The sequence below is a fragment of the Stomoxys calcitrans genome, chromosome 1 (genome assembly GCF_963082655.1).
Source record: "Stomoxys calcitrans chromosome 1, idStoCalc2.1, whole genome shotgun sequence".
Classification (NCBI taxonomy): domain Eukaryota; kingdom Metazoa; phylum Arthropoda; class Insecta; order Diptera; family Muscidae; genus Stomoxys; species Stomoxys calcitrans.
In genome coordinates this window covers 271,608,785-271,635,667 of record NC_081552.1, presented here as the reverse complement: position 1 = coordinate 271,635,667, position 26,883 = coordinate 271,608,785, and the positions used below count along the sequence as shown (strand labels likewise).

General features: G+C 38.4%; 1 protein-coding gene across 1 annotated transcript; it reads right to left on the bottom strand.

Annotated features, from left to right (window-relative positions):
* Positions 1 to 1,574: 1,574 nt before the first annotated feature.
* LOC106089722 (transportin-1) lies at positions 1,575 to 25,257 on the bottom strand. Its single transcript, XM_013255678.2, has 9 exons — positions 25,101 to 25,257; positions 17,257 to 17,429; positions 15,406 to 17,181; positions 15,177 to 15,347; positions 14,946 to 15,117; positions 14,785 to 14,880; positions 5,109 to 5,184; positions 4,775 to 4,949; positions 1,575 to 4,682 (listed from the first exon to the last, which is right to left on the bottom strand). Exons 2-9 carry the CDS (start codon positions 17,353 to 17,355, stop codon positions 4,575 to 4,577), a joined length of 2,673 nt encoding a protein of 890 aa, XP_013111132.1. The 5' UTR covers positions 17,356 to 17,429; positions 25,101 to 25,257; the 3' UTR covers positions 1,575 to 4,574.
* Between the last annotated feature and the right edge of the window lie 1,626 nt (positions 25,258 to 26,883).

The window sequence follows — 26,883 nt, the reverse complement described above, 5'->3', positions numbered from 1 at the left end:
TAGAAATATTGGTGGAACAGTTGGAAGAACGTATTCTTCTGTCCAGCGCGTAATTAATAATTACAAAGAAACCGGCATTATAACTTCAAAGCCACGGCCTGGGCGTCCAAAAAAATTATCCGTTAGAGAAGAGCGCAAAGTGATTAATATGACAAGCAACAACCCTCGTATAACATCAACCAAAATTGTTGAAAATATTAAAACAATGTTTAAAAAAAGCATCTGTGCCAGAAAAATATTACATAGAGCTGGATTTCACGGAAGAGTTGCTCGAAGAAAGCCGTATATTTCAGTTATAAACAGACAAAAGCGGTTCGCATTCGCTAATACTTTCATCAATAAGCCTCCTGAATTCTGGAAACAAATTATTTTCTCCGACGAGAGCAAATTCTGTATTTTTGGCATTAAAGGTCGGCAAATAGTGTGGCGCAAGTCCGGGACTGAGCTGAGCTGAGCACACCATAACTCCACCATGGTGGTGGTGGAGTTATGGTGTGGGGTTGTATGGCTGCTAGTGGAGTGGGTCAATTAGAATTTATTAAATCCAAAATGGATAAATGAGGTTATCTCAATATTTTGAAAAAAAAAATTGAAACCAAGTGCTGCTAAACTAGGGTTAGCAACGACATTTTGGTTCCAACAAGATAACGATCCAAAGCATACATCGGAGGTTGTTAGGCTTTGACTTCTACATAACACTCCAAAGCAGCTTAAAACACCACCCAAACACCAGATCTCAACCCCATGGAGCATCTTTGGAATCTATTGGAGAAAAAAAATTCGTCAGCACGTTATAACCAGCTAGGAGATGTCACGAAGTGCCATGCAGGCAGAATGGTCGAAAATAACATCTGAGGAAACAGAGAAGTTGGAAAACTCCATGCCAAATAGACGAAGTGCAGTCTTAAAACAACGTGGCTATCCTACCAAATATTAGGAATGTGTTAATATGTTTTTATTTTGTATTTAAATAACTCTTTTGTTTATTTTTAATTACTGAACGCAGACTTTGTGGTGCTTATATTTAATTGTTATCATATTTAAATCGCTCTAGAGTGCTTAACCAAACATAGAATTTTGTTTTTTTTAATGTTAGGAATATGAAGAAACAATATATGTAAAAGAGTTGATTTGATTTATAACTTCATTTTGTGTTCTTTAACCAATCATAAAAGTTTGTCAGGTACACTGAGGCGGCTGCCCTTACCGATGAGGGTTCCATCGGGTCAGTCCGGTGCGTACAACTGGCTGCCATGGGGTTGGGTACCAAATACCTTTCAAATGAAAGGTATTTGGAGTAGAGCACCAATTTTATGTCCACATTGAGGCGAAATACCTGGAAGGCCGTACCAGCACCCCCAAACAAAACTTTTCCTGATCGTGCCAGCATAGGGCTCAGATAAAATTAGAGTTTGAAAGAAGGCACAGCAGAGCGGGCCCTGTCCTGCTAGTAAGACATAAAATTCGCCTTCAACTGCGGCTGCTATCGATTTTCGACTTCAGCAACCAGTATACGGGTGATTTACGTTCATTCTACTTACATTCACTCCATGTTTTAATAATAAGAGATTCACTTATTTCGAAGGGATTATAATATGTTTATTAAAAAAAAAACGAAACTTTTAATATGCCATACATACATGGTTCACATTTGGTACAATTTGTTTGTTTTTTATGCATTTAATGATTCTTTTAAGAAGTTTACATGACCTTGTATAGCCTACAATGCAAACAAAAAAAATTCTGTAGATGGTTGAGTGCGTCTTATTTTCTAAATGTAATAGAGTACAATTTCTCCAACTGGTGCTGATAAGAAATGTGTATGCAGATTTTTAGATTAAAGCATATCTTCCAAATAAATTAAAAAAAAAAAACGCTAAAGAAATGAAAAAATACCTAAATGTGCATTTTTGATTTAATTCCTTTATTTATTATAATTTTATATAAATTTCTATGAAAATAGTTTGTTGATTATGTTATCCCTATTATCTTATGATTAATTAATCACCCGAGAAAAACGCGAACGCGACCAAATTCCGCGGCGAACTTGGTTTAGGTACTTACGAAATCACGATAGTTTTTATTATACTAATTTAAGTTTTCTTATATACAATCGACGTTTAGTTGTGTTAGATTATAGTTTGAATCCGGGGCGGAGATTCATTTTATTTATACCCGACGCGAAACCGAAACATAAGTTATATCACACGTATTGATAATTTTGTTTAAAAAGTTCCCCATTATTCTTTGTCAGTTATTTGTTAAAACACAAAAATTTCATTCATATGTTCTTCTTTAGTTATATTTATTATAATATGTATTTTTTCCTTTTTTTTTTAATAATAGTTATAAAAAAATAAGTCTTTTGTTTTCTTTTTGCTTTCATCGTCAAAAATCAGATCGGAATTTACAAAGACCATCCTTAGAGGACTTCTTCATATTATGATTATTAACTTATAATGTGCTTCCTTACTAATTACATTTACTCAGTTTTGAAACAATGTGCCAAGTAAGTGACATCGACCACCCATGCATAATGGTAGAAAATGAAAGCAGTTTGTTTTGTGTAGCCACTAATGAATGTCGAAAAAAAATTATACATTTTTTTTTAAAATAAAATCTATAAAAAATATGTCATATATATAATACTATTCTTTGTTTTGTTCATAGTTGGATGAGAGAATTCTGTATGCGTGTGTTTGTCTGTGTGTTTATTTGTGTACTTTACAAATTATTTTTTATGTTTTTGTTTGAACGCGCAATATTACCAAATTTGAAGTTACGAGCGAACGAGCGAATGACGAGTTACGTACGAACGAGCGACGAGTCTAAACGCGAACGCGAAACCGATAAATCCCGAAACGCGACGATTTAATTTTAGGTGTGAGAACAAGAGCCAAAATAGTTCACCCACATCATATTAACTACATTAGCACTCTGACCCCATGTTCTCGCTTTGTTTCAGAGAATGTTTAAAACACATTCTTCCGGCAACTTATTCGTTGATTTTTATTTTTTTTTATTCAAATAAAGTAACGAGTTTATATGCGAGACGACGATTTCTTGTTATTAATACACTTCTTTGGAATTTCAAAGGACGAAAATGATGGCATGAGTTTCAACAGAAAAAAAAACTTCAATGAGAAAAAATTAAAGCAAAAAAGAACGCGGTCATTGAAGGACGTCTATGTACAAAATGTGTTTTTGTTTAGTTTTGTTTTGAGAATTACGAGCATGTCTGAGATGTCATTTAAGTACGTACGTCAGTAAACATTAAAGCAAAAGTCTTCCAATTGAGTAAAGTAACTTATGAAAATAAACTAAAACATAGTATGCTGCATACACACAAAATTAGTATATAAAATAAAAATGTCTAGCGTTCACTCGCATGTTCCCACTGGACCATTTTACGGTTGCATTCGCTTCGAAGAGGCGGTTCTACATTGTCCATGTCCATGGCGACTCTTCAGACTCTTTTTCTTGCGTTTTGTGGTATACACGCTAACCCTAGGCAATGCGTGATATAACATAGGACAATAAATGCATATGATTGGCAATTTACCACATCAAAGACCGCATGGGAGACTTCTTAACTCCCTCGAATTCTGATGAATGCAAATTATGTGGTGGTCATCTTTCGATTGTTCACTAAGTTCGCGTACTTTCCGCTACAAATTGGAACTACATCTATTTGAACAGCTGATTATTACTGTAGGAGGAAAACCTGAGGCAACAATTTGCAGCTTTGAGTTCTTTCAAGGACATCCAGTTACAATTTGTACAAATTTGTCAATATGCGAACACTGTTTTTATGGGGAATATAAATCCACATAAAAATGGGCCATTTGGCGGGCACTTCAAGTGGAACGCACTAGACGCAGATATTTTCCAAAGTACATTTACGCTGGAGATTGCGTTCCGATTAAAAATGATACTTGCATGGTTTTGAAAAAAGAAAAGAAAAAAAAAACAAACAAAACAAAAAAACAGTTCGCTGAATGAGATTCTAACGGAGAAATCACGGCGCGACTTACTTGTCTGTAGTTTGGGGGAGGGGAAAAAGCGATATTTGCATAATTCTAAAATATATTGCATATGTATGTGTGTGGGTCTAGTATGATGTTTGTTTGCTTCCTCAACTAAATATTTTAAAATAGTGAATGTGGTTAAGCTTCAATGAATGAATTGAAATGTTCTTTAGCTACATTTCATGAGACATTTATGTTTTTTTTTTGTTTTGTTTTATAATTAACCGTAGGTGGTAGTATTCTATATTTATTATTAATAATTTAATGTCTTTATGGTTGGACCGTTGTAATGTTAATCAATTGTAGTTAAATGTGTTGACGACGCAACAGCTACTTTCAATCCTGATTATGGCTCTAGGAGAAGACTTAACTTAAATGTGTGTCGTGCGGAAATAAAGTTGACAAAAATTAAATAATGTATGTGGTTTAAAACATATTATTCCCTTTCTTTCGTTTTTGCTCTTCATACGTTTTTTCAGCATTTGCCCTGTTATACCTTACCACTCAGAAAACCATTTTCTGAGTGTCCCTCTGTACTCGTTCAATTTAGATGCTGTACATGGCCACCAAGCGTTCGGATAACGTTGGAGGGAATTGATCCACAAATCGGCGCCAGTTTTCCTCGCCCACCTGAGTCTTAAACCCATGCAGAATCTAGATGCCGAACGAAGAAACATATAAAACAAAATGCAATCATTATTGGAAAGAGACCAATGAGATCAACGGGCAGGAGTGGTGGTTTTTACCTTTTGTATCATTTGGTGTAAATCTTGTGGCGGATTCACCCACGACGCTATAGCATCGCAGAAGAATATGAAATCCGGTACAACACCTGCTGGATTCACTGTGATCATATGACACATGCCACGAAATGCGGAATCCTTCTCATCGTTGTCCCTGATGTGACGCAAGGATGTGCACCTACATTGAAGAGAATCAATACTTTTAATAAAATCCACAACTTACAGCAAGACCGCTAATATTGTCTCCGATGGTTACATCTCAAACAAATAACATTCAATACAATTTAAGCACACTTGATAAAAATAATATTTAACTAAAATTAAATGCGTTACACACCACTGTCTTACAAACTCTGGCAAAAAAGGAGCCACTTCAACTGGGCACACATAACCTAGACGACCAATAGTTATTGCTATAAAAGAACAGAACGAAAATTAAAATTTTAAGTAAATTAAAAGATCATAAATTATGAGATCTCATATTAGTAGAGTGTGACTTCGGTGACCGCAACCAACAATTGGATGAAAACAAAGCACACACATGCTGAAGAAATATCCCTTTGTCTCTACAGAAATGAGATCCATTTAAAGCACAATTACAATAACTGGCAGCAAAAAAGGCAAGTTACAAGTTGCAAGGATGATGCTAGGTAACATCCACTAGTTATTTGAGAAATGTTTTAAACATTCGATTTATACAAAAACTTTAGCACAACTGGAATGATTTCTCTTCTATCTTCATTTGGTGCATTTCAGGTTCCATGTGGGTAATCGAAGTCACACTGTACGTAAGAATAGTATAATACACGCGCACATTGTGGCACCTTGTGGAAAAAGTTACGATTAAGTCCACCTTTTAGCTCAGAACTACGGACAATCGTAACAAGCTTTACTATTTAGTAGAACTTTTCATATATGGGCACTCTTAAGATGACATCGATAATGATTCTGGCAAAATTTAATTGATATAGCTTTCAATTCAATTTCACTAAGATTACTGTTAACTGGTCGGTAAAGAGTAAAAAAATATAAAGATATTTCATCCCTATGGTGCTACCTACGACGATATGTTTTTGTCATGAATGCTCTCTCTCTCTCTCTCTCTCTCTCTCTCTCTCCCTCTCCCTCTCTGCAACCATTTGACTAATTGAACCCTTCCTTCGTACTCAGCAAAAATGGCTTATAAGTGCAACGATTAGAAACCAGACGTTTTCGTTTCTTTCGTAAGAGTCGCCTTAAGGGGGAGAAAAACGATAGGAGGGAACATAAGAACGGAGCGACGGTGGCATCTAGAAGTTTGATATATCATATGACAAATACGTGTCGTCTGAAAACACCTTTAACAGCTAATCCTTGAAAACTTTGAAAAAATGCATACACATTTTTTTGATTTTTTTTAATTCTTTGCACGTTGTGCGACATCGTAAATCTGCAAATCAGTCTTAAATGAGCAGAGTCTTTATTAGAGGTTCCCAATGTATAAAGAAAATATCATGAAAAATTAAGACGAAGCTACACGTTTTCAATTCAAGAGTTTTATTCAGACAGAAAAAATGTATTCAAGAAAATTATATACGTGCAGCAGAAGCATACTACGTTAAAACTAAAAGTGTAAGTTTATATAAATAGCAGAGTGTAATTGTACAAGTAGTATGCACATTGAACACCCCTTCTCAATAACACAATGCTTATTTTGTTACCAAACCTCCAAGCTCTCGAAAATTTCTCAATTTTATATTCCCCAATGGCTCAGTTAGCATATCAGCAATCGTGTTACTTGTAGGGCAATTTTGGTACCTTAAAACGCCAGCATTTTTGTTGTTCTTGATATAAAAATATTTGACATCAATATGTTTGCTGCGGGGATTCATCTTTTCTGAATCCAACATCTTCCGACAGCTTTGATTGTCTCCATAAACAAGCGGCTTCTCCTCTAGTTGTTGTTGTAACCACATTTTCATGTGGAGGTTCTTCCCATGGACCCATCGCCGCGGGGACAGGGTAGCCATAGGTTGTTTAAGGCGCCAATAACCCGTATTTGTGCAAAAGCCGTTGCCGCCCGACCTCTCACTGAGACTCTCCGCTCGATACCGCTGATTGCACGCGACTGCCGTTGCCGCTACTCCGTATGAAACATTCCACTATCCGCCCGTTAGCTCGCAGCTACGCTTCTCGTGGCAGCAATGAACACCAATTAGATTGGAACTCAATGTTCCGTCCTGTGTGGTACTCAATGTTCAGGCCTGTGGAACTCCTCAAGTTCGATTTCAACATATTTTAATAATTTACATAACCAAATGCATTCTTGGGTTGCTTCTACAAGTGAAACTATCTCCGCTTCGGTCGATGAAAGATTGACAATGTTTTGCTTCCGACTAGCATAGCTAATGGTAGCTTGCCCAAGTTTGAATAGGTAGCCACTGGTTGATTTTCGATCTTTGGAATCCCCATCCCAGCCTGCATCTGCGTAGCCAATTAGTTCCATGGTTTTTGTTCCCACACAAAGCTTTGCATCTCGCGTACCTTTCAGATATCGAAACAGACGTATGACATCATTCCAATCTTTCTTCGAAGGTTTACTTATTTTCCGGGATAAAATGGAAATGGCAACTGAGATACCGGCCAAATCCAATGGCCATTCGCATTTATTCTCATTTTCGAAGTCTTCCGATTCATTTCTATCCTTAAAGTAGCCCGTATCCATTGGAATGGTTGATGTCTTTGAATTTGCAATATCGTATTGCTTTATCATTTTGTCAATATATCCAGCTTGAGACATGTAATAGAGTCCATCAGAATCTCTTTCAATTTCAATTCCTAAATAGAGTTTCAGTTTTCCCATATCCGTAAGTTGAAAATTCTTTGATATAAAAGATATCCCTCTTTATGGTCTCATTACATTTTGCTGCTACAATTATGTCATCAACATAGATAAGAACATAAATGATGTTGTTGTTGTTGTTGTTGTTGTTGTAGCAGTGTGTTGTACACTGAGGCGGCAGCCCTTGCCGATGAAGGAATTCATCGGGTCAATCCGGTAACGTACAACCGGCTGCCATGGGGTTGAGAACATAAATATAACTCCCATCAGCTTCTTTAACATACAAGCAATTATCAGCCAATCCCCTTCTGAATCCGAATTCTTCAAGAACTTGCAGATTGTTTGAGACCAAAAATACTTATATTCAACCGGCACACAAGATTCTCTTTTCCTTTTTGTTGAAATCCCTTGGGTTCATTATGGTGAACTATCAAATCATTGTAGGATGCTACCGCAAGTAGTGTTCTAAGTGTGGTATGCTTAACAACAGGAGCAAAAATGTGGTCATAATCTTTTCCGTATTTTTGGCAAAAACCTCTCGCTACAAACCTTGCCTTTATATCTCTAACTGCAACCTTTATATCTCTCACTGCAATCCGCCAAATGTTTGACTTTATAAACCCATTTGGTAGTTATTGCTTTTCTACCTTGCGGTAATTCTACCAAATCACACTTATTGTTGTTATACATGGATTGCATTTCATCTTGCCTAGCCGATATGCATTTCTCTTCTTCAGAAAGCGCCATTGCCTGCTCGCGTGTTTGAGGTTCGATATTGATGTAGACATGTTCAACTCATATCGCTTAGGCAATTTTCCTTTATTGGATCTTGATGACACTCTCCGAGTAACAGAATCTTCTTCTTCAGATGTCGATGAATCACTCGCTGTTTTAAATATATGGCGCTGTTCCTCAGCAGATTGAACTCGACTGATCTTCAAAAACGTCATCAGTCTCAGCAATAGGTTGAGATTCTGAGCCTGTACCGCCGAAAGACATTGATTCCATAAACATATTGTTTGACTCTGGTTCCTCTTTAAATGTTACATCTCGACTTATAGTAATGCTGTTATCGTCCGGATTACGATATCCTTTTGCCTTTTCGCAATAACCAACAAAAACATATTTCTTTGAAACGGTATCCAGCTTTTGACGATGTTATTTACATGTGCATAAAAACTAAACCAAATATTTTTGCATGCTGAAAACTAGATGTCGTTGGAAACCACCCGTCGTATGTCGTAACTTCGGTAGTACTTGACGGTAGACGAAGATAGTTGGCTGTATTGACCGCCTCAGCCCAATATTTTATTTCCATTTTCGCATCAAATAACAGGCACCTTGCCATCTCCATCAAACTTCTGTTCTTCCTTTCAACTACACCATTTTGTACCGAGGTATATGGTGCAGTGAGCTGATGGACTATTCCTTTATTCTTGAGAAACTTTTGCGTATGTTTGCCACAAAGTTCACCACCTCTATCCGTTCTGAATATTTTCTTGTGTTTGCCAAATGCAGTCTTTGTGTATGCGACAAATGCTTAAACTTTTTATACTGCTTCACTTTTATTCTTCAAGAAGTACAAAGTGCAAAATCTACTCTTGTCATCTATTAGCGTCAAGAAATCACGATTACCGTTTCATTGTTATCACGAGAAGTTTAGCTGCGAGCTACCGGTCGCGTCCACAGGTTGCGGATAGTGGAATGTTCCATACGGAATAGCTGCAATTGCAGCCGCGGACAATCAGCGCTACCGAGTGGAGAGTCTCAGTGAGAGGCCGGGTGGCACCGGCTCCTGCACATATACTGAGTGCCTATGATGTTCGATATGACAAGGCGGGTTATTGGCAAACTTGCTCACCAACAGAAGCTTGGCGAGTATCGCCACCTCCACATGAAAATGTGGGTACAACAACAACCATTACCGCTAGGGGTACAATTTGCATTGGACCACACAGATCACTATGTATGATGTCCAAGGTAATAGACGATGCTTTCCGAAAAGGTTTTCTTGTCATTTTCCCTTTTAAACACACCTCGCACTTCTTGTCACAACTTTAGTGGTCAAAATGTATTCCATTCATCAATTTCTTATTAACACCTGCCATCACTGCTTCCGTATCACGGTGACCAAGCTGTCGATGCCATGTATGGGTACACGAACTAATCCATGCAACATGTCTCTCAGCAACAATAAACAGATTCTTTCGCAATGTTGCACTTGCCAATAACTCACCTCGTAACGTTATCACGAACTTCTTAATTTTGAAACAGATGGCAAGCTTCCTTCAAGTTAATTAGAAACCGGTTACAAGCTTCCTTCAAGAGTTGGTATTTTTATCGAATCGCCTTATATTTAGGATTTCTCTAATCTTGAATAAAAATCCTCACCCTAATAAGTATCCAACAAGGATTATTTGCCTATACCACGTTTCTACCCGAAAAGTCAATATAGGACCTAGTTCATTAGGGTGATGACTTTCTGATTTTTTTCTTAAAAATTATTTCCTGATGCATGAATGAATGAACTTTTAACTATTAAACACTAAAATAACACTTGTTTCATTTAAATATTAAATAAGGTCACGCACAAACTACTTTGAAATTAAATTTGTGGGACATTTTTCAAATCATTTTGTGCGCGAGGTTTTTTCCACGAATCACCTTATGTGTAAGATCTTAAATAATAACTCATCAAAATATGAGGTTGTAAAAAAGTCATCACCCTAATATACATACGTATATATGTATATCAATTTCTTCTGGCCAGTTCGTGCCAAAAAAGTGCCCATATATGTTTCGCTAGAATCGCTGAACAAGTAAAAAATAAAATTAACATTTGCAATTGTAAACAAACAACGACAGACATGAAGAGACGAATGGACTTATTTGGTTCAAATTGATTTATGGATTAAACCCATTAGTAGTTTACTAACAAAAAAAAAAAAAACATTTCGCGTCCAAATTATGATCATAATGAAGCAGATTGACCTATATTAGGCGCATGCCCTACATATCGTCCTTTATAAAGGACGCTCTCCAAAATTATTATTGGTCGCCATTTAAATCTAAAAAATTCATTAATGGTTGAATAGTACGGTGGGAAGGAAAAAAATGTTCTTTCATTACGGATAAGCAGAGTTCTGATTTTGGAACTCAAGTACACAATGACCGCAATGAAAGCGGCAATGTCGAATTGTTGGTAGCGAGCTCAGCTAACCAGTCTTGTCGTGGATTCAATTGCCGCCAGAGGCTTTGGTCTGTACTACTGCGGTACCACAATGGACAAATCTGCTTGGGTGTGTATGATTTCCGACTGCCAGAAATTGCTAGCTAAACCAATGGTCGGACACATGCATCAGACCGTTGATAGATGCGTCTCTCCATCCAGGGACTCTATTTAAATCAAAGCAGAAACCCAGTTTTTATGCGAGCTACGGACTAAGTGTTTAAAAACTAGAAGTGAATCTCTGTATATATCCCTACTGACAGACTTGTTCCACTATAGACTTCTGAATGCAAGCTTAAATGTTAAATGTCTCAACAAAAAGCATTTTGTCGGTATGACTTAACCGACTCATTTAGACTACAGAGTGATACCATAATAGCGACCTAACAGTCGAACCCATGACAACCGCACTTGGTTATTGTTGTTGTAGCAGTGCGTTGTATTCTATCTTTCGTCTGCTTGATTCTATTGAGTATCTAGACTCAGGAACTCTGCGACTAAGATGGGGTGCGTCCAGAGCGATTTGGGTCTGAGTTGAGTGGGTCTGGCTGTGCAGTTAAACAGGTGACATGTAGTCCCTGGTCACTATTGGGTCACTGATTTTGGAACTCAAGTACACAATGACCGCAATGAAAGCGCCAATGTCGAATAGTTGGTAGCGAGCATTTTGTCGGTATGACTTAACCGACTCATTTAGACTATAGCCCACAGTGATACCAAAACAGCTACCGACCAGGACTTTGGTGGGAGTCGAACCAACGACAACCGCACCTGGCTATTGTTGCTGTAGCAGTGTGATGTGTTCTATCTTTCGCCTGCTTGATTCTATTGAGTATCTAGACTCAGAAAACCTGCGACTAAGATGGGGTGCGTCCAGAGGGATTTGGGTCTGAGTCGAGTGGGTCTGGAAGGGCAGTTAAACAGGTGACGTGTAGTCCCTGGTCACAATTGGGTCATACATCCTCCACGTCGGCATCAATACTTGCTGTTTAGGGGTTGAGGCGGCTGAACTACTCTGGTTTGCCACAGGAGATCAATTTCTTCAGGTGCAATGGGAGGCGAGCGTTCTCCAAGGACAACATTTACCCGGTAGTTGTTTACCGTATCTGCTAACGTGTCTGCATGAATGTTGTATAGACCCAATTGAAATTCCGCTTGATCCTCACGCTCTAGATTATGTAGATCTACCTTAAGGCTTCTGGGCGGTGGATACCTGTCCACGAGATGATGATTTGGATGGTCTCTGCGATAATAGCCCAAAAGGTATTACTTAGACTGCATGTAGTTATGTTTTCGCACGGTTAGGATCTTTGCCTCCTGCTGGAGGTGGTCCACATGAGAACATCGCAGTTCGAAGGGCGGCATTATGACAGATCTGAATATTATTCCACTGCGTGTCACAGAGCTGACGAGACCACACTGGCGCTGCATAACTTCTACAAGATCTACAAGGTTTCCTTGTCAGCATCCCAAGAGCTGCCGGCAAGTGACTTAAGGAACTTGTTTCCACTTTCTCAGTGCCGGAGATCACCCCGCCTTGGGGAACCCCCTGTTTCACTGTAAGGTGCCTCGACTTCTTAACCCTAAATTTCACAAATGACTGGCGACCACACAGTTAATTCGCAACCCAGGGTTTCATGCCTGGCGGGAGGGACGTGTCCAGTGCCACGAGGCCTGGGCTGATTGAAGCCACAGCAAATGTGTGCGGTGATGGCATGCAAAGCAGCTGTTGTGCTATGCAGTCTTCGAAATCCATGCTGATGCCCGGCAAATGGTATTTCCCCAACGAGGCCCGGAAGGAGTAGTGCCTCAAGCGTCTTGGCTACTGGTGAGAGAAGAGAGATCGATCTGTACGACTCCCCAAAACTCGGGTCCTTTCCCGGCTTCAGTAGCAGGTTCACTCTGTCCATCTTCCAGACATCGGGAATTATAAGAGTGTTCAAAGACAGGACAGTTGTAAGGTTCTCAACTTCAGATAGACCCAGATTCCTCAACATCAGTGTTAGGATCCGCCGGGACCCAACGCCTTGGATGACTTGGCGCCAAGGATGACATTCGCAACTTCGACCACGGTAAATTTTAATGAGTGTCCATCGGCTCGGAGACCACGGACACGGCGAATTGATGTGCTCCTAACCCTGTCACTCTTGAGATCCTCAATAAATTGGCGGTTTAACAACCTGGCGCATCATTTCGGATCAGTCACAGTTATCTCACCAAAAGTGACTGAGGTCCCGTCATCCAGTCTACCGGGGTTCGAGAGTTACTTAACAGTAGACCATAGCTTGCCTAAACCGGTACCTAAGTTACATTGCTCCAAGTGTTCCAGCCACGTTGACTACCCTGTTTATTTCCAAATTCAGCTTGCTGAGCCGACCCAACCGTCCTTCTTCTGATTGATAAACGTCCGGCGCTCAGAGGTTATGGATGGTCGGTCGATGGTGAGAACTATGGGGAGGTGGTCTGAATCCAAAGAAATGACAGCTTGCCAGGATGCGTCGATCAGGAGATCAGGGGATGCAATGGAAATCTCTGGCAAACTGCTGCACCTCCTCGTAATCCTAGTGAGGGCATCCACATTCACCGTGCCTTCAATCCACTCTGCCAAAGCTATGCCCCGCTGGTCGTTGTCTAGGGGAAAATTCCATGAAACGTCATGCGCATTAAAGTCTCCTAGAACTAGACGATTATGGCCAGATAATAGCCCTCTTATGTCGGACTTTTAAGCTTAACCATTAATTGGGTCACAACTATCAGGCAGCGGTATGTACACGTTATAAAGCTCTATATTGGCAGTACCGGAACTGACTGCTATTCCCATGTTGGGGTCACTAGCGCCAGGCGCAGGCGAGATGGGTCTATACTGCACGGAATCAGACAATCCGAAAGCCAATCCCCTACCTCCATTCCTTAAGCAATCCTTAGGTTGCACATTGTATCCGTGACAACTGCGCAGGCTACAGGTGTTTGTCAGCTTTGTCTCCTGGATCGCTGCAACCAATATGTTCTTCTGACTCATTAAATTAGCTATTTCGTTTATTTTACCACTGCAATTCAAATGCAAGAAAGACCCACTTCCCGGCACCGCATTGGTAATTCCAACATACTACTAACTCGGCTACCGGCGCGACCTAAAGTTAAAAGCAATCCCATGGCAGCCGGTTGTACGTACCGGATTGACCCGGTGGAATCCTTCATCGGCAAGGGCTGCCGCCTCGGTGTACAATACACTGCTACAACAACAACAACTTACTCGGCTACCGGAGCGACCTAAAGTTAAAAGTAAGTCACTACTGATTTACACAGGGTTGTGTAAAAATAAGATGTCGCGCTTTCAACAGACGTTAGGACTTAGAATGTCAGGTTGGCAAAAACCTGATTCTTTTAATGTTTTGCAAGCGATATACAGTGTCACAGAAAAGTCTACACACCCTACAGAAGAAACACATTTTACAGAACGAATTTTTGGCACGAATAACTTTTTGCCGAATGCCTATTGTTGCTAAAATCGTTTGCCATGGTACTTAGCAAAGCTACTCAAAATTTTTAGGGTAAAATCCTATCCCAACTTGTTTACTTTCTGTTTACGTAACTGCTATTTATGAAAAGGTGTGTAGAGATATCTGTGCCACTGTACATATGTATATGGACATGTCTCAAACATATAACTATCTATGTCACAGAATATTCAATTACATGGCAAATATGAATCCATTCTTCTGATTATGTCTGTAGTATGAACAAATTAAAGGAACGTATTATTCAAACACATATGTATATTGTACATAGACTCAGAGACAAATCTTCATTTTGTGGATCTATCTATGCATTATGCATTTTTAATAGAAAAAAACTCGGACGATTTGAAAGTTGAGTAATTTAAAATGCCAACTCTACAAATATATCTCAGAGTGAGAACATATAATCGAAATTAGATTTCCTGTGTATTAGATGCCACATTACCTGTATTCTCCAAAAGGGTTTTGGGTGTGTTCGGCCTGTTGATGATGATAATTAATTCCTTAAGCACAAGATGAATGTATTGTCTTGTTTCTTCTCCTAGGGGAAAATTATTTGAATTTTAGATCAATTTATTAGAAATGTTGGCAATGAAAAAAACCTACCGAGTTTCATACATATTTCACCGATGGCCCATGTGGCATTATTGCAAACCGAAATGTAGTCCGGATTCAGATTTTGTCCGAGTATAGGGAAAAATTCCGACATAAATGGATGAACGTGTTGAAAGCAGGCTTTGGTTAAGTCGCCCAGCAATGCGAACGATGACTGACGAACCTGAAAATTGTTCATAGGTGTTTTATGCGACTTGAATACACAGGATAAGGAAGATGTACCTCTGGAAGGACGTCCTGCATGCACTGATATAATAACTGCATTATAGTACTGTTTGCTACCAACGATTCGATGTGCCCGTCCAGCCCCTCAGCCAAACCAGAGAGTAAATCTAAGGCTACAATCATTCGTTCTTTATCTGGATGATCAATGCCAGGATTCTGTTTACACGCCTAAGAAAAAGGGAGACAAGTGTTAGGTGGATGACAGAGCCATTAAGAATTTACTCACCATGTCCTGGTTGATGGTTTGTTCAATTAGTGATATACATCTTCTGTAAACAGGGTCGCAGTAGGGTAGGAATCCAGATTGCAGAGCAGTTGCTATGCTCGACAAACATTCCAGTAAGGGAAATAGGTCTTTGTCGTCGTCCTTGAGTAAATTCCATTTTTCTATTAGCGGTGGCATCAAAATATCAATGTACTGAGGTTTATTTAAGTGATGGCCCACCGAATCCGCCAATGTTCCCACAGCGTCATAAAGAATCAGCAAATTTTTGTGTTGGTATTTTGAAAATGCAAATACCAAAGTTTGCAAAATGTACTCCAAATAGGGAACTAGTTCGGTACACGCTTCTTCTTCCAAGGTAGCAAAGGCCGAACAGGCGGCTTCTTGCACTCGCTTATTAGAGTCCAGAATACGCTTTAGGAGTTCCTCCATCAGCGGTTTCAAAAATTGATCGTGCGGCTGGTTAACCACCCAATTTGCATATCGTGACAAAGTCCAGCAAGTTATAGAACGGACCAGAGCCTTTTTATCCGAGAGACAACTTATTAGATATGGAATCAATTCGGGTAAGTGCGGAATCATGCCCTGCATGCACCCCTCTGCAATTGCGCCCAATGCAAGCACTCCACTTTCCTTAATAACCCAATCTTGGTGGAAGAGTGTGTCCTTCAAAATTGGCAGAACAATGGGCAGACAATCTTCGCGAAAGACATTTGCCAAAACATCCAAAGCAGCAGCGCTACACTTTCTTAAGTTCCACTCCGACAGTGAACTGTCGTCATCTATCCCATCATCGAAGTCCTCGTCGTCGTCGTCCACCCCTGCTCCTGTTTCATTAGATTTGATAGTGTGGGTTCTTGATTTGTGGAATCTTGGCCGTATATCCTCCTCGCGGTCAGGGACCATGTCATCTTCTTCCACGTTCCCTTTTAGTAAAATAATATCAATTTCCGAATAACGCATGCCCTTTACCAAGATAGGCGCCAACTGAGACAAATACGGCGTTAAAACTTCCTTGCAAATGCTTTGCTCGGCTAGCGATAGCCAAAACTCAGACGCCTCCAATGCAACTCCTTCGTCCGAATCTTGAGTTCTCATTAGCATATATTCGATAATTTGGGGCATGTGCGGCAGCAGGCGATCCATGCGAACCTCAAGCAGCATCACCAAACCATGGCAAACATTTTTACGCACTTCATGATCGTCGTCTGAAGACAGATTGAAAAGACTCTCAATGAATGTGTCGATATGCAGCATAAGGGCTTGGGAGCGTATCATTATAAATTGGTTTATGCACGCTATTGCATGCGAGCGTATTTTTGGACTGTTGTGGCTAAAGTATTGTAAAAATTTCGGTATCATAACATTCAAGGGACGATTAAGCGCTGCCGAATCCAACACTTCTGCGTGATCTTCGCATATCTTTTGCAAAGCACTAAACGCTCCCTCGCAAACATTATAATCCTGGGAGTCCAGCATATCACAGAGAGAAGGCAGAAGCTGTGGCCAATTGTGTAAGCCCCCATTGCTGGCTATTGTCGTAATCAAAATGCCCACCGTAGCTCGGATCAACGGCGATGGATCTCCAATCGCCTGCAAGCACTCGTGCTTTATATATTCAACTATTTCCGGACGTAGATTATTCCCATGGGTTCTTATATTATTTTTCAATATCAATCCGCTCAAAGAGCGCGTCGGCTCATCTTCGGTTTTAAGTTTCGTTAAAACATAAATCAAGTAGTTATTAAAGTCCGGATAGTGATTCAACTCTTCCAATTTCTACACATACCAAAATCAAAGATTATCGCTTAAATATTGGCACCAACAAATGTGACATACTGCTCTCATTCTTACCATTTGAACCACCATTTGGGTAGCCGTGTTCGGCGACTGTGATTCCTTAAGAATGGTAATGATTTGTTGCAAACCATCTGCTCGCGGCTCCCACGTCATTCTGATTGCTTTGTTTATCCCTTGCTTCTATTTATAAATTACGCCGATGTTTTGCCTGCAACAGTTATATCGTCCTGGAAATTTGAACAAAATTAATCGATACTGAACCTGATTTATGCATGCACTATGTATGAGAGGGAGGGTGCTCACAAATCTAACAGACATAAGTAAGAAACCGCAACAAACAATAGCTTGGAAACGCTTTTTGTATCTTCTCAATTGCCACTATTTAATAAAGTTTTTTTTTTTTTATCAAGCTTTTATCGCGATCTATATGTCATTCAGATCGAGTAATTTGTGACTATCGTCCTAAAGTGATACGGCCGCATATTGGAATATTAGTAATTGAAGAACATTTTTCGTCAATTATACCTTTCTTTTAGTGAAGCCCACATTGTCATGATCGATGTGTTAACCTACTTCGGGAATTTGAAGGAAAGCCATCGACAAAGACGTCCAAATAGCCCTCAACCCCTAATTGTCATGTTTGATCTACATGTTTTAGGAGTGGGTATACAGTATGCATTCTGCTCCCAAATGACTAAAAATGGATATCAGATTCGTGCTCTACTCTCAAATACCTTTAGTTTGAACCTCATATTGTCGCGGTGCAAAAAATATGTCCTGTTTGGGGGGTTGGGAAACTTCCAAACACTTGGTGTTCCACTTTGTGCTGATTGCTATACATTCCGGTTTGACCGGTATTTTGAGGTGTGGCGGCATCCCCACACACTAAAAACAAAATGTTTGTTTTTAAGGTTACAATAGGAGTGCCAACAACGACCCTCCCCCTTATCCTAATTTTCAAAAACGCCAGATCTCGGAGTTGGGTGCAACCATTTAAGCGAAATTTTGTATGCCACATTATGGTACCCCAAAAAAAAAAAACGAAATTGGTATAAAATTTTGGAGTCAAAAAAATCTGGAGGGAATCCCCATCTCCAAACCCACCCGAACGGGCAAGTTTACCGATTGCAACAGTATGGGTATCAACTGAAAGGTATTTAGGAGTAAAGCACCAACTTGGCATGCACATTTCACGCCCCAAAAAAACCCACCAACAGGACACTTTCACACCTTTGGGCAATATGGGTATCAAATGAAAAGTATTTAAAAGAAGAGTACAAATCTGACATAAAAATTTATTCATTGGTGTCTGAGGGAGGCCACCTCCTAAAACTTCCCAGCAGAGCATATTTACAATAATGATGTCAAATGAAAGGTATTTGACAGTAGAGTGAAAATTTGATATAAAAATTTATTCCTTGGTGTCTGAGGCGCCATACATGCTTACAAGTCTAAAATCGATTTGGCTTTAGAATCTTTTTTGTCTTGGATTAATTCCAATAAGTTAAGTGTGAATGTTGCAAAGACTAAAGCATAGTACTGTCGACTTTTTGCCCAAACAACCGTCGAAACGCATTTTAATAAATGGTGACGAAGAAAATGCGAACAAATTCCGCATTATTGCTTTAGATTTTCGGGAATTTATTAATAACGAATTACTTGAAATCCATCGAAGAACACGATTCAAGGAAGTATTAATACTAGTCTCCAAGGTATCGAGGGCTGTACGATCACCACAGAAAGCAAATAAAACATCATTAGCAAATAAAAATAATCTATTTGCTGATGATGGCCTATGGAAAGATCGTTAACAGAAAATTTAAAAAGAACACTGATCCTTGCGGAATACCTGAGATCAAGGGAATAAGACTAGAAATAGAATCTAGAATCTACCACATAAATACGACATTACTAGCCTTTATGCGGAATAAGAGAAATCAAACTGTCCCCTGAGTAACCTAATCAAAATAGCATATGAAACAGAATTAAAAGCCTTCGTTAGTCCAAGGAAACCAAGGAAACAAGGTTATAACAAAAGTGCTGTCGTACTAAGGCCCCCACGGGAAGCAAACGGCCTATTGAAAATACTAGCCCTGGCATGCGCCAATATTTGGTCTTTCATTATGTACTCACATACTTTCGACAAGCCCGGAAGAATAACGATCCGGTGTAAGTCATCAGGACAATAAAAAAACAAAGAGTGATTTTTTAGCAATTATCTTTTTGGCAACACTGGTGAAAACAGCTTACGCACGTTTCGTGTTTTGTTTCACTGTCAAACATCTTCAGTTTGGTCTATAATTTAACCATGAATCATCTTACAAAGGAAGAACGCTTGCAAATTATTGAATTTTATTATCAAAATGCGTGCTCTGTTAGGAAAGTTCATCGCGCGCTTCTCTCATTTTACGATGAAGCTCATTTTTGGTCCAATGGGTACGGCGAGTTCGGTGAACATTTTATTTCACGTTCGGAACCGGTCAATTCGTGCGATTTTACGCCTTTAGGGGGCTATGTTGAAGCTAATGTCTATACAGACAAGCCCGCTTCAATTGACGCATTGGAAGACAACATTGAAGTATTTATTCCAGAGATACCGGCCAAAATGTTGGAAAGAGTATGCCAAAATTGAACTAAGCGGATGGACCATTTAATTATATGGACCGTTCTATCGATTCAAATAAAGATTTCAGACATTTTCTGAATTTTACGTGTTTTTTTTTTCGAAAAACTATCCAATGTTTCTTAAAAACTCACCCCTTAGTTTTACACTTGGGTGTCGGCACACCACTTGAGCAATTTTCCCAGGGATAGGGAAAAATAAATTTGTAAAAATGGAATCAATAACATGCTAGACGCATTCACTAATGAAAGGAAACCCCTATTTAAGAAATACAACAGGTAGACCATCAAAACCCACGGCTTGCGACTTCATTGTGATCAACGCCAAAGTGATATCCTCCAAACGCACGCAACGAAAAGAAAAGCCATTATCCGGACGAATAAAAGCCTCCAAATCAAGGTCATCATCAAGAACCGCATCTGTGCTTGAGCCCGAAGCGAAAAAAAAACTATTAATTTCTCCTACATCACCCTCATATTGCATATCATCATCACCCTCATATTGCATATCATCATCACCCAGACCACCTAAACCCCTGAGTAACCGCCATAAACCCGTAGAACTCAGACGGCTAAAACATCTGAAATAATGTCTAATTGTTCCTTTCCGTATTGCTAACTTAGCTCTTTTACGAGATCTGCAGTAAATTGTCAAGTTCTCCCGACTAGAGCTATTCTTATATGTACAAAAAACCAAATCACAGACAGATATGACTGAACTTACGCGACTTGACTTCATCCAGTCATCACTGGAGCACCACACACTTCGTCTCACTATAGGAACACAATCAAAGAGATCGTTCACTAAGGATGATACTAAATAATACTTTTCATCGATACAAATACCATCATGCATACGCAGGTCGAATAGTGCTAATAGACCCGACAATCTGTCCCATTCTATATTCTCATAATCGTGATACTCGACAAATTCCACCTGAATTTCCAGACTTACATCAAAAATAACAAATATTAAGCAATGATTCGAAATCGATGGTCATATCACCGATCAGTATAACGAGTCATTGCGCAATTACTAACCAACATAATGCCAAGTAATGTGGAAGAACCGTGCACAGTATCATAGTGAGTAGGCTTAGAGTTGTGTAAAACAGACAAACCTAAACGAGAAGTATATTTAATCGCCGGCTACTATAGCATTGGCATATCTCTGAAGGAGGTTGTAATTAATTTCCTCAAAAGACTCCATATCACTCCCCCTGGTGAGTGTAAGTAAGCTACACCGAACAAAGTTTTTATGTTCCCGGATCATTTCTTATAAACTTATAGCCATCAATATCAACGGCAAGGTTGGACAAATCCGTTTTCAACCAAGTCTCCGATATAGCATTGACATCCAGCTGAGAACCTGACAAATCACTTTTCGTCAAACTTAGACGAATGGAAAGAAGGTTTATGCTTCGGCAATTCCAGTAAGCCATATTCAATGTACCATAATATTTCCATAAGGTCGATTTTATTTAATTATTGTTGCTAGTCACCGGACTCATATTTAAATCGAAAGGCATCATAAATCACAACAGAAATTGTAGAGGCGAACCAAACATACAATACACGAAAACAAAAGAAAATCATACGTGCATACCGCAAAGTACGTCATATATACCTAAATAATACACAACTTTGTTAAATTGTTAAAAGAAATTTATAAAAACACGAATAGAAAATGAGAAACCCATGCATAAGGTCCCCACAGATCGAAGCAACAGAAGGTTATTTTAAAGAGTTTAATCTAACCAAAATTCGATCCTAGCAAAAACTTGGTAAGCACATGTCATTAGTTTTTGGCATGTAAAATAATGGAAAACTCATTATCGTTAGATTTACTAGCTGCTAAAATATTGGGTTGCCCAAAAAGTAATTGCGGATTTTTTAAAAGTAAATGCATTTTTAATAAAACTTAGAATGAACATTAATCAAATATACTTTTTTTCACTTTTTTCTAAAGTAACAGCTGATAACTGACAGAAGAAAGAATGCAATTACAGAGTCACAAGCTGTGAAAAAATTTGTCAACGATGACTATATAAAAAATCCGCAATTACTTTTTGGGCAACCCAATATAACAAGATATCAACAGGAATACCATCTGTGTTACTGATAATAAAAATGTCATTACATACGACATTCGATGAAGCTCAAGAATAAGCACTTATTTGTAATAATAGAAAAAAATGATTTTATAACCTTGGTATTGATAAAAATGCCATTCAGAAACTGCGGACAAAATTATCTCATACCCATGGATGCTGTCCGTTACAAGGTTAAGCTCAGTGATAAGGGACGTCCATTTTATTGGCGGGCCGAATGGCTTGCGTCGTTATTAATATAAAAAATATTTTTGATTCAACGCTCGGCTGCGATGAAGGTTAAGTTTTAATTTCATTTGAATTATTCATATAAAATTTGTCTTCTTCAAAGAAATTGAGCATTGAGAACGTGGTGGTGGGGAAAGGTGCGAACATGTTTGAATCTTAGTAGTTATTTTTTAGCAACGTTCAACTAAGATGTCATTATTTTTTGACAATTCGTATGCAACAGCAGTCACAATATTTCAAGAACAGCTACAAGTAATATACGACTAATCGTATTTGCAAATTAAATTTGTATTCATGCAAAATATTGGCTAAACTCAATTGGCTCGATGGTTAACTAGTACAAACAAATAGAAAAACCGTCAGCTGCTGGCAGGCATAGGTTAGAGCAGTGCGCTATTTATATTCCTACAGACGGTCTGTGAACCGTTTTTTGAATAATTGTTTAACAGCTTTGTCAGCTTTAGAATGTTGATTATGTTTTACAGAGTACCAGTCTCAAAGTTAGTGCCTGACTGCTTTCGCTTTTGTCATTCAACGCCTGCCAATCAGGTTAGAATAGCCAGGTTGTTTAATATGCACTCTCAGAGTTTTAAATCATTCCAGCCAAACATACCACAAGAATTTATTCCTGCATCTTGGGACCATTTAATTTTATTTTAATATATTTTTTAATTTTTAATTTAATTTGCTCATTTATTAGTCAAGTCGTTAGGCCATATATGACTAGAACACTACAAAATTAACAATTCATTAAAGTTTTCTTAAAAATAAATCAGGAATTAAATACTACTCAAAAATAGTTAGTCTCATAAATTTAACTAATATTACCAAAAATAATTTATAGTACATATAATAAAAGTTAACATGAAAACTTCTCTTAAAAAATAAATAAGGAATTAAATACTACTATTTGTTTAAGGCTTGTGTTTTTCTTTTTTTTTTTTTTCATCTGCATCTTTCTTATTTTTCTAATTATTGATTATCATGAATACCATTCCCTTTTGTTCACATTTAAATTTTTTTATTTAAATCGGATACTTCGTTTACTACTTTTTCTCAACCATATCTTATTGAGTCAAACCTAGTGAACTGTAATTATTTTTTTTGGTCTTCTCATACCCTAAAGAAGGCAGCAAATTTCGATTGTATGCCGTGATCTAAATATGCTTTCGTATTGACAATTCGTTCGAAGCAAAAAAACGAATACGTTATCAATGCCAAATTAGGCCCCAGGATATTCTGTATCAAAGAATTTTATGTACGCCGTTTATCAATACCCATCGGGGTGACCCGTTCAATGAATAAGTTTTTATTTATTTATTTTATACGGATAGGTAGTTCGGCTGGGACGAATAGATTGAGTGTTTTGGCAGAAATTAATACGAAAAAGTGTATGTGTTAACCCTCGCCCTACCATACCCACTATGGTGTCCTTTTTGAAATTTTAGAAGAAAGTTCTTAAATTTTTGTGTTTTATATTTAATTTTGAATATTCTTTTAAAAATTTGTATGTGGTTTACCCATTCCCACACGTTTGTTGTTGTGGTAGCCAGATTTTCATGTGGAGGTGGCGATCCTCGTCAAGCTCCTGTAGGCGAGCAAGCTCGTTCCGGTCCAAAGGACCAATCGCCACGGGAACAAGGTGGCCATTGGTAATTTAAAGGCGCCAATAACCCGCCTTGTCATATCGAGCATCAAAGACACTCAGTGCTTGTGCAAGAGCCGGTGCCGCCCGGCCTCTCACTGAGACTCTCCGCTCGATAGCGCTGATTGTCCGCGTTTGCCGTTGAAGCTATTCCGCATGGAACATTCCACTATACGCAACCTGTGTCGTGACAGCACTGAACACCACACAGATCGAACCTCATTGTTTCAGCCTGTGTGGTGCTTACAGCTATGCCAGGATAGCTTTCCTGTAGCAAAACCATTTGAAGAAGCCCTTATCCATCTTGCAAATACTTTTTTAAAATGGTATAGTGTTAATATTCTTTGCGTGGAATTTCGCAATTGGAGAATTTTTTTAGTGATTTATTCTTCTTTCAGTGTACCTTGAGGTAGAAGTCACATGGTTTAACTCCATATTTCGATTTATTGGAAGATAGTAATACATGTTCGCTTATGTTGCTAAACGCCGAATTCCAGCAAAAAAATTACAGCAGCTATTATCCGCTCACTAATGCCAGTGACATTGTGAGTGGCATCCCATGGCAGCCGGTTGTATGTACCGGATTGGCTCAGCATAAGAATGGGATGACCACAGCTCGCCTCGCCAGGTTTTGACCCCAGGTCAGTGTGTTGTACACTGGAACGGCAGCCCTGACCGATGAAGGACTCCACCGGGTCAATCCGGTACGTACCACCGGCGGCCATACCCACGCGTTCATAATCTGATATAGCTCGCATATAAACCGATCCCCACATTTGGCTATTTGAATAACTGTTGTTCGCAGATTTTAACCGATTTCCCTTACTATTTTCATATGGCATTCTGTTATGGCTTCTAGCATTTATGCCGATTTAATACGAGTTTAGCACCATCCAAAATCCTATATTTCTTTTCGAATAGAACACAAAGCTGATGCGTTTCCTCAGTGATTGCCTCTTACATTGATAAGGAGACGATAACGAGTAGAAATTTACACAGCAATTTCTGTACATACATTTTCATAATTCCAAAAATAAAGTATTGCTGGTTATTGATGGATAGTATTCTATTTGCATAAGTAATTTATATTTTTTCCGAAGGCGATAGGCAAGACTTTCAAGACATTTGTAGCATGAGAATTAATGTAGCTGATCTGTAATTTGATGTATGCACAAAACCCACCACCCTTTTCTATCTCTTAGGAGACTCATTGCAAAAAAAAATTGGTCCATTTTGGAGAAATTGACACAATCCCAATTTGGCAATTATTACATTTATGTGTCGTAACTTACCTGCTGTACGTTGAGTGAATTGTCAATATATCTTTTTACACCTCCAATTCTGTTTGAATTCAATGCTTTTTTGCGAGATCTTTAAATATTTGTATATTCTTATATTGGCATATACCTAAACTTGCAGCAATCACACTTTTTCTTTGGTTATTAGCGATTATTATAAGCGAGATATTATTGGCGTAAAATCGATAAATGCCGATAACTGAAATAGACTTTGGGTGTGTGTCAATTAATAACAAATGCAGATTTTCATTTTAATACTTGATGTGTTTTGTTCATGGTACAATTAAAAGGCATCTTCATGGTCTGTAAAGGCTGGTACTATGTTCGTTTTTCATCGCTGAAAACACATCTTTTTCACGGTTACTTTTTTTAAACACTACAAAACTCTCAATGATACCAATATACTTTTACGAACATTTTTTCATAAGTAAAGGCTAGTACTAGGTTTTTTGGGGAAAAATTTCACTAAATCGTTCTTTAAGTAGTTTGACAAGGTTACCACAATTAATTTTTTTTTTTTGGGTTTCTTTGACCAAAATGATGTCATTTACATATAAAAATGTAATATGGCACCAACCAATTTATCAGCAGCTTACGTACATGTTTACACACAAATGTGAGAGTGTGGACCGTACTCAAATTCATATATGTTGTTGCAATTTCAACCAAAACCCACCCCTTCGAAAATGATAAATAATGAATCACAAAACTATTTAAAAAGAAACGAATTCAGCTTTTATTTGTAAAAATAATTCGATGTTGTAGTATTTTTGTTGGTATAAGTTAAATAAGCACAACTTTCCAAAAGCCTTTATCAGCTTCTTCCGCTTGTATAAAAATATTGTTGTTGTCAGAGCAAGACCAAAAGCTCAACACTTTCTTTCACAACCTTTTTTACTCCGTACAGATTTATTGCAATAGCTTGTTATGAAACAAACATTTATAATTTATTTATTTTAGAAGTATATTTATTTATATTTTTATATTAATATACAAATATTTTCTTATTTATGCATCCACAAACAATATTTTTTTCCACCCCTAGTATGTACATGTGAGCAAGATCACTAACACCAACAAACACTTAGTTACAATTAGAAGTTATGCGATTGCGGTTATTTTACGTTGTTGTCACAGTGGTTGTGCTCTTTTTGGGCGTCGGGAAATGTTAATGTCCCCTAGATGAAAAAAAAAGTTATAGCAAAACGAACACTTTTCATCAATATTTTCTGCTCATCTTTTTTATATGGAGTTGCACCGCAAAAACCGAATATAGTACCACCCTTAACGGGACGAAACAATTAAAGGTGGTCTCATTTGTACAACAACCACAAATCATATGGTGTAATCCGCCATGTTGTCATCAAGCTGATCGACGTTTTGCCAACAAACACAAAGAAATGTGTGTGCGTGTTGGCTTACGTGTGCGTACATGAGCAGAGAAAGATGACAACAAAGAGAATGGAAACAAAAAGTCTGACATCTTAATACCGTCAAACCTGGCCGGCTGTTAACAGCTGTTCGCGTGAGACCACCTTGTTAAATCCGGCTTGGGTCTAAAAAGAGAATTATAAAAAAATTAATTTATATACATATTTATAAAATGAATAGTAAAATAAACCAATCTTATCATTTTGCGTACTATACCACGAAATCAACATCCACACATGTTATCTTCCGACCTCAGCGCCATTTCCAAGTCTATATAATCTCTCTCACCCGTATTCACAAAACTTAAATCAGCTTTATACAGGATGCACTTATAAGGTGAGGTCAT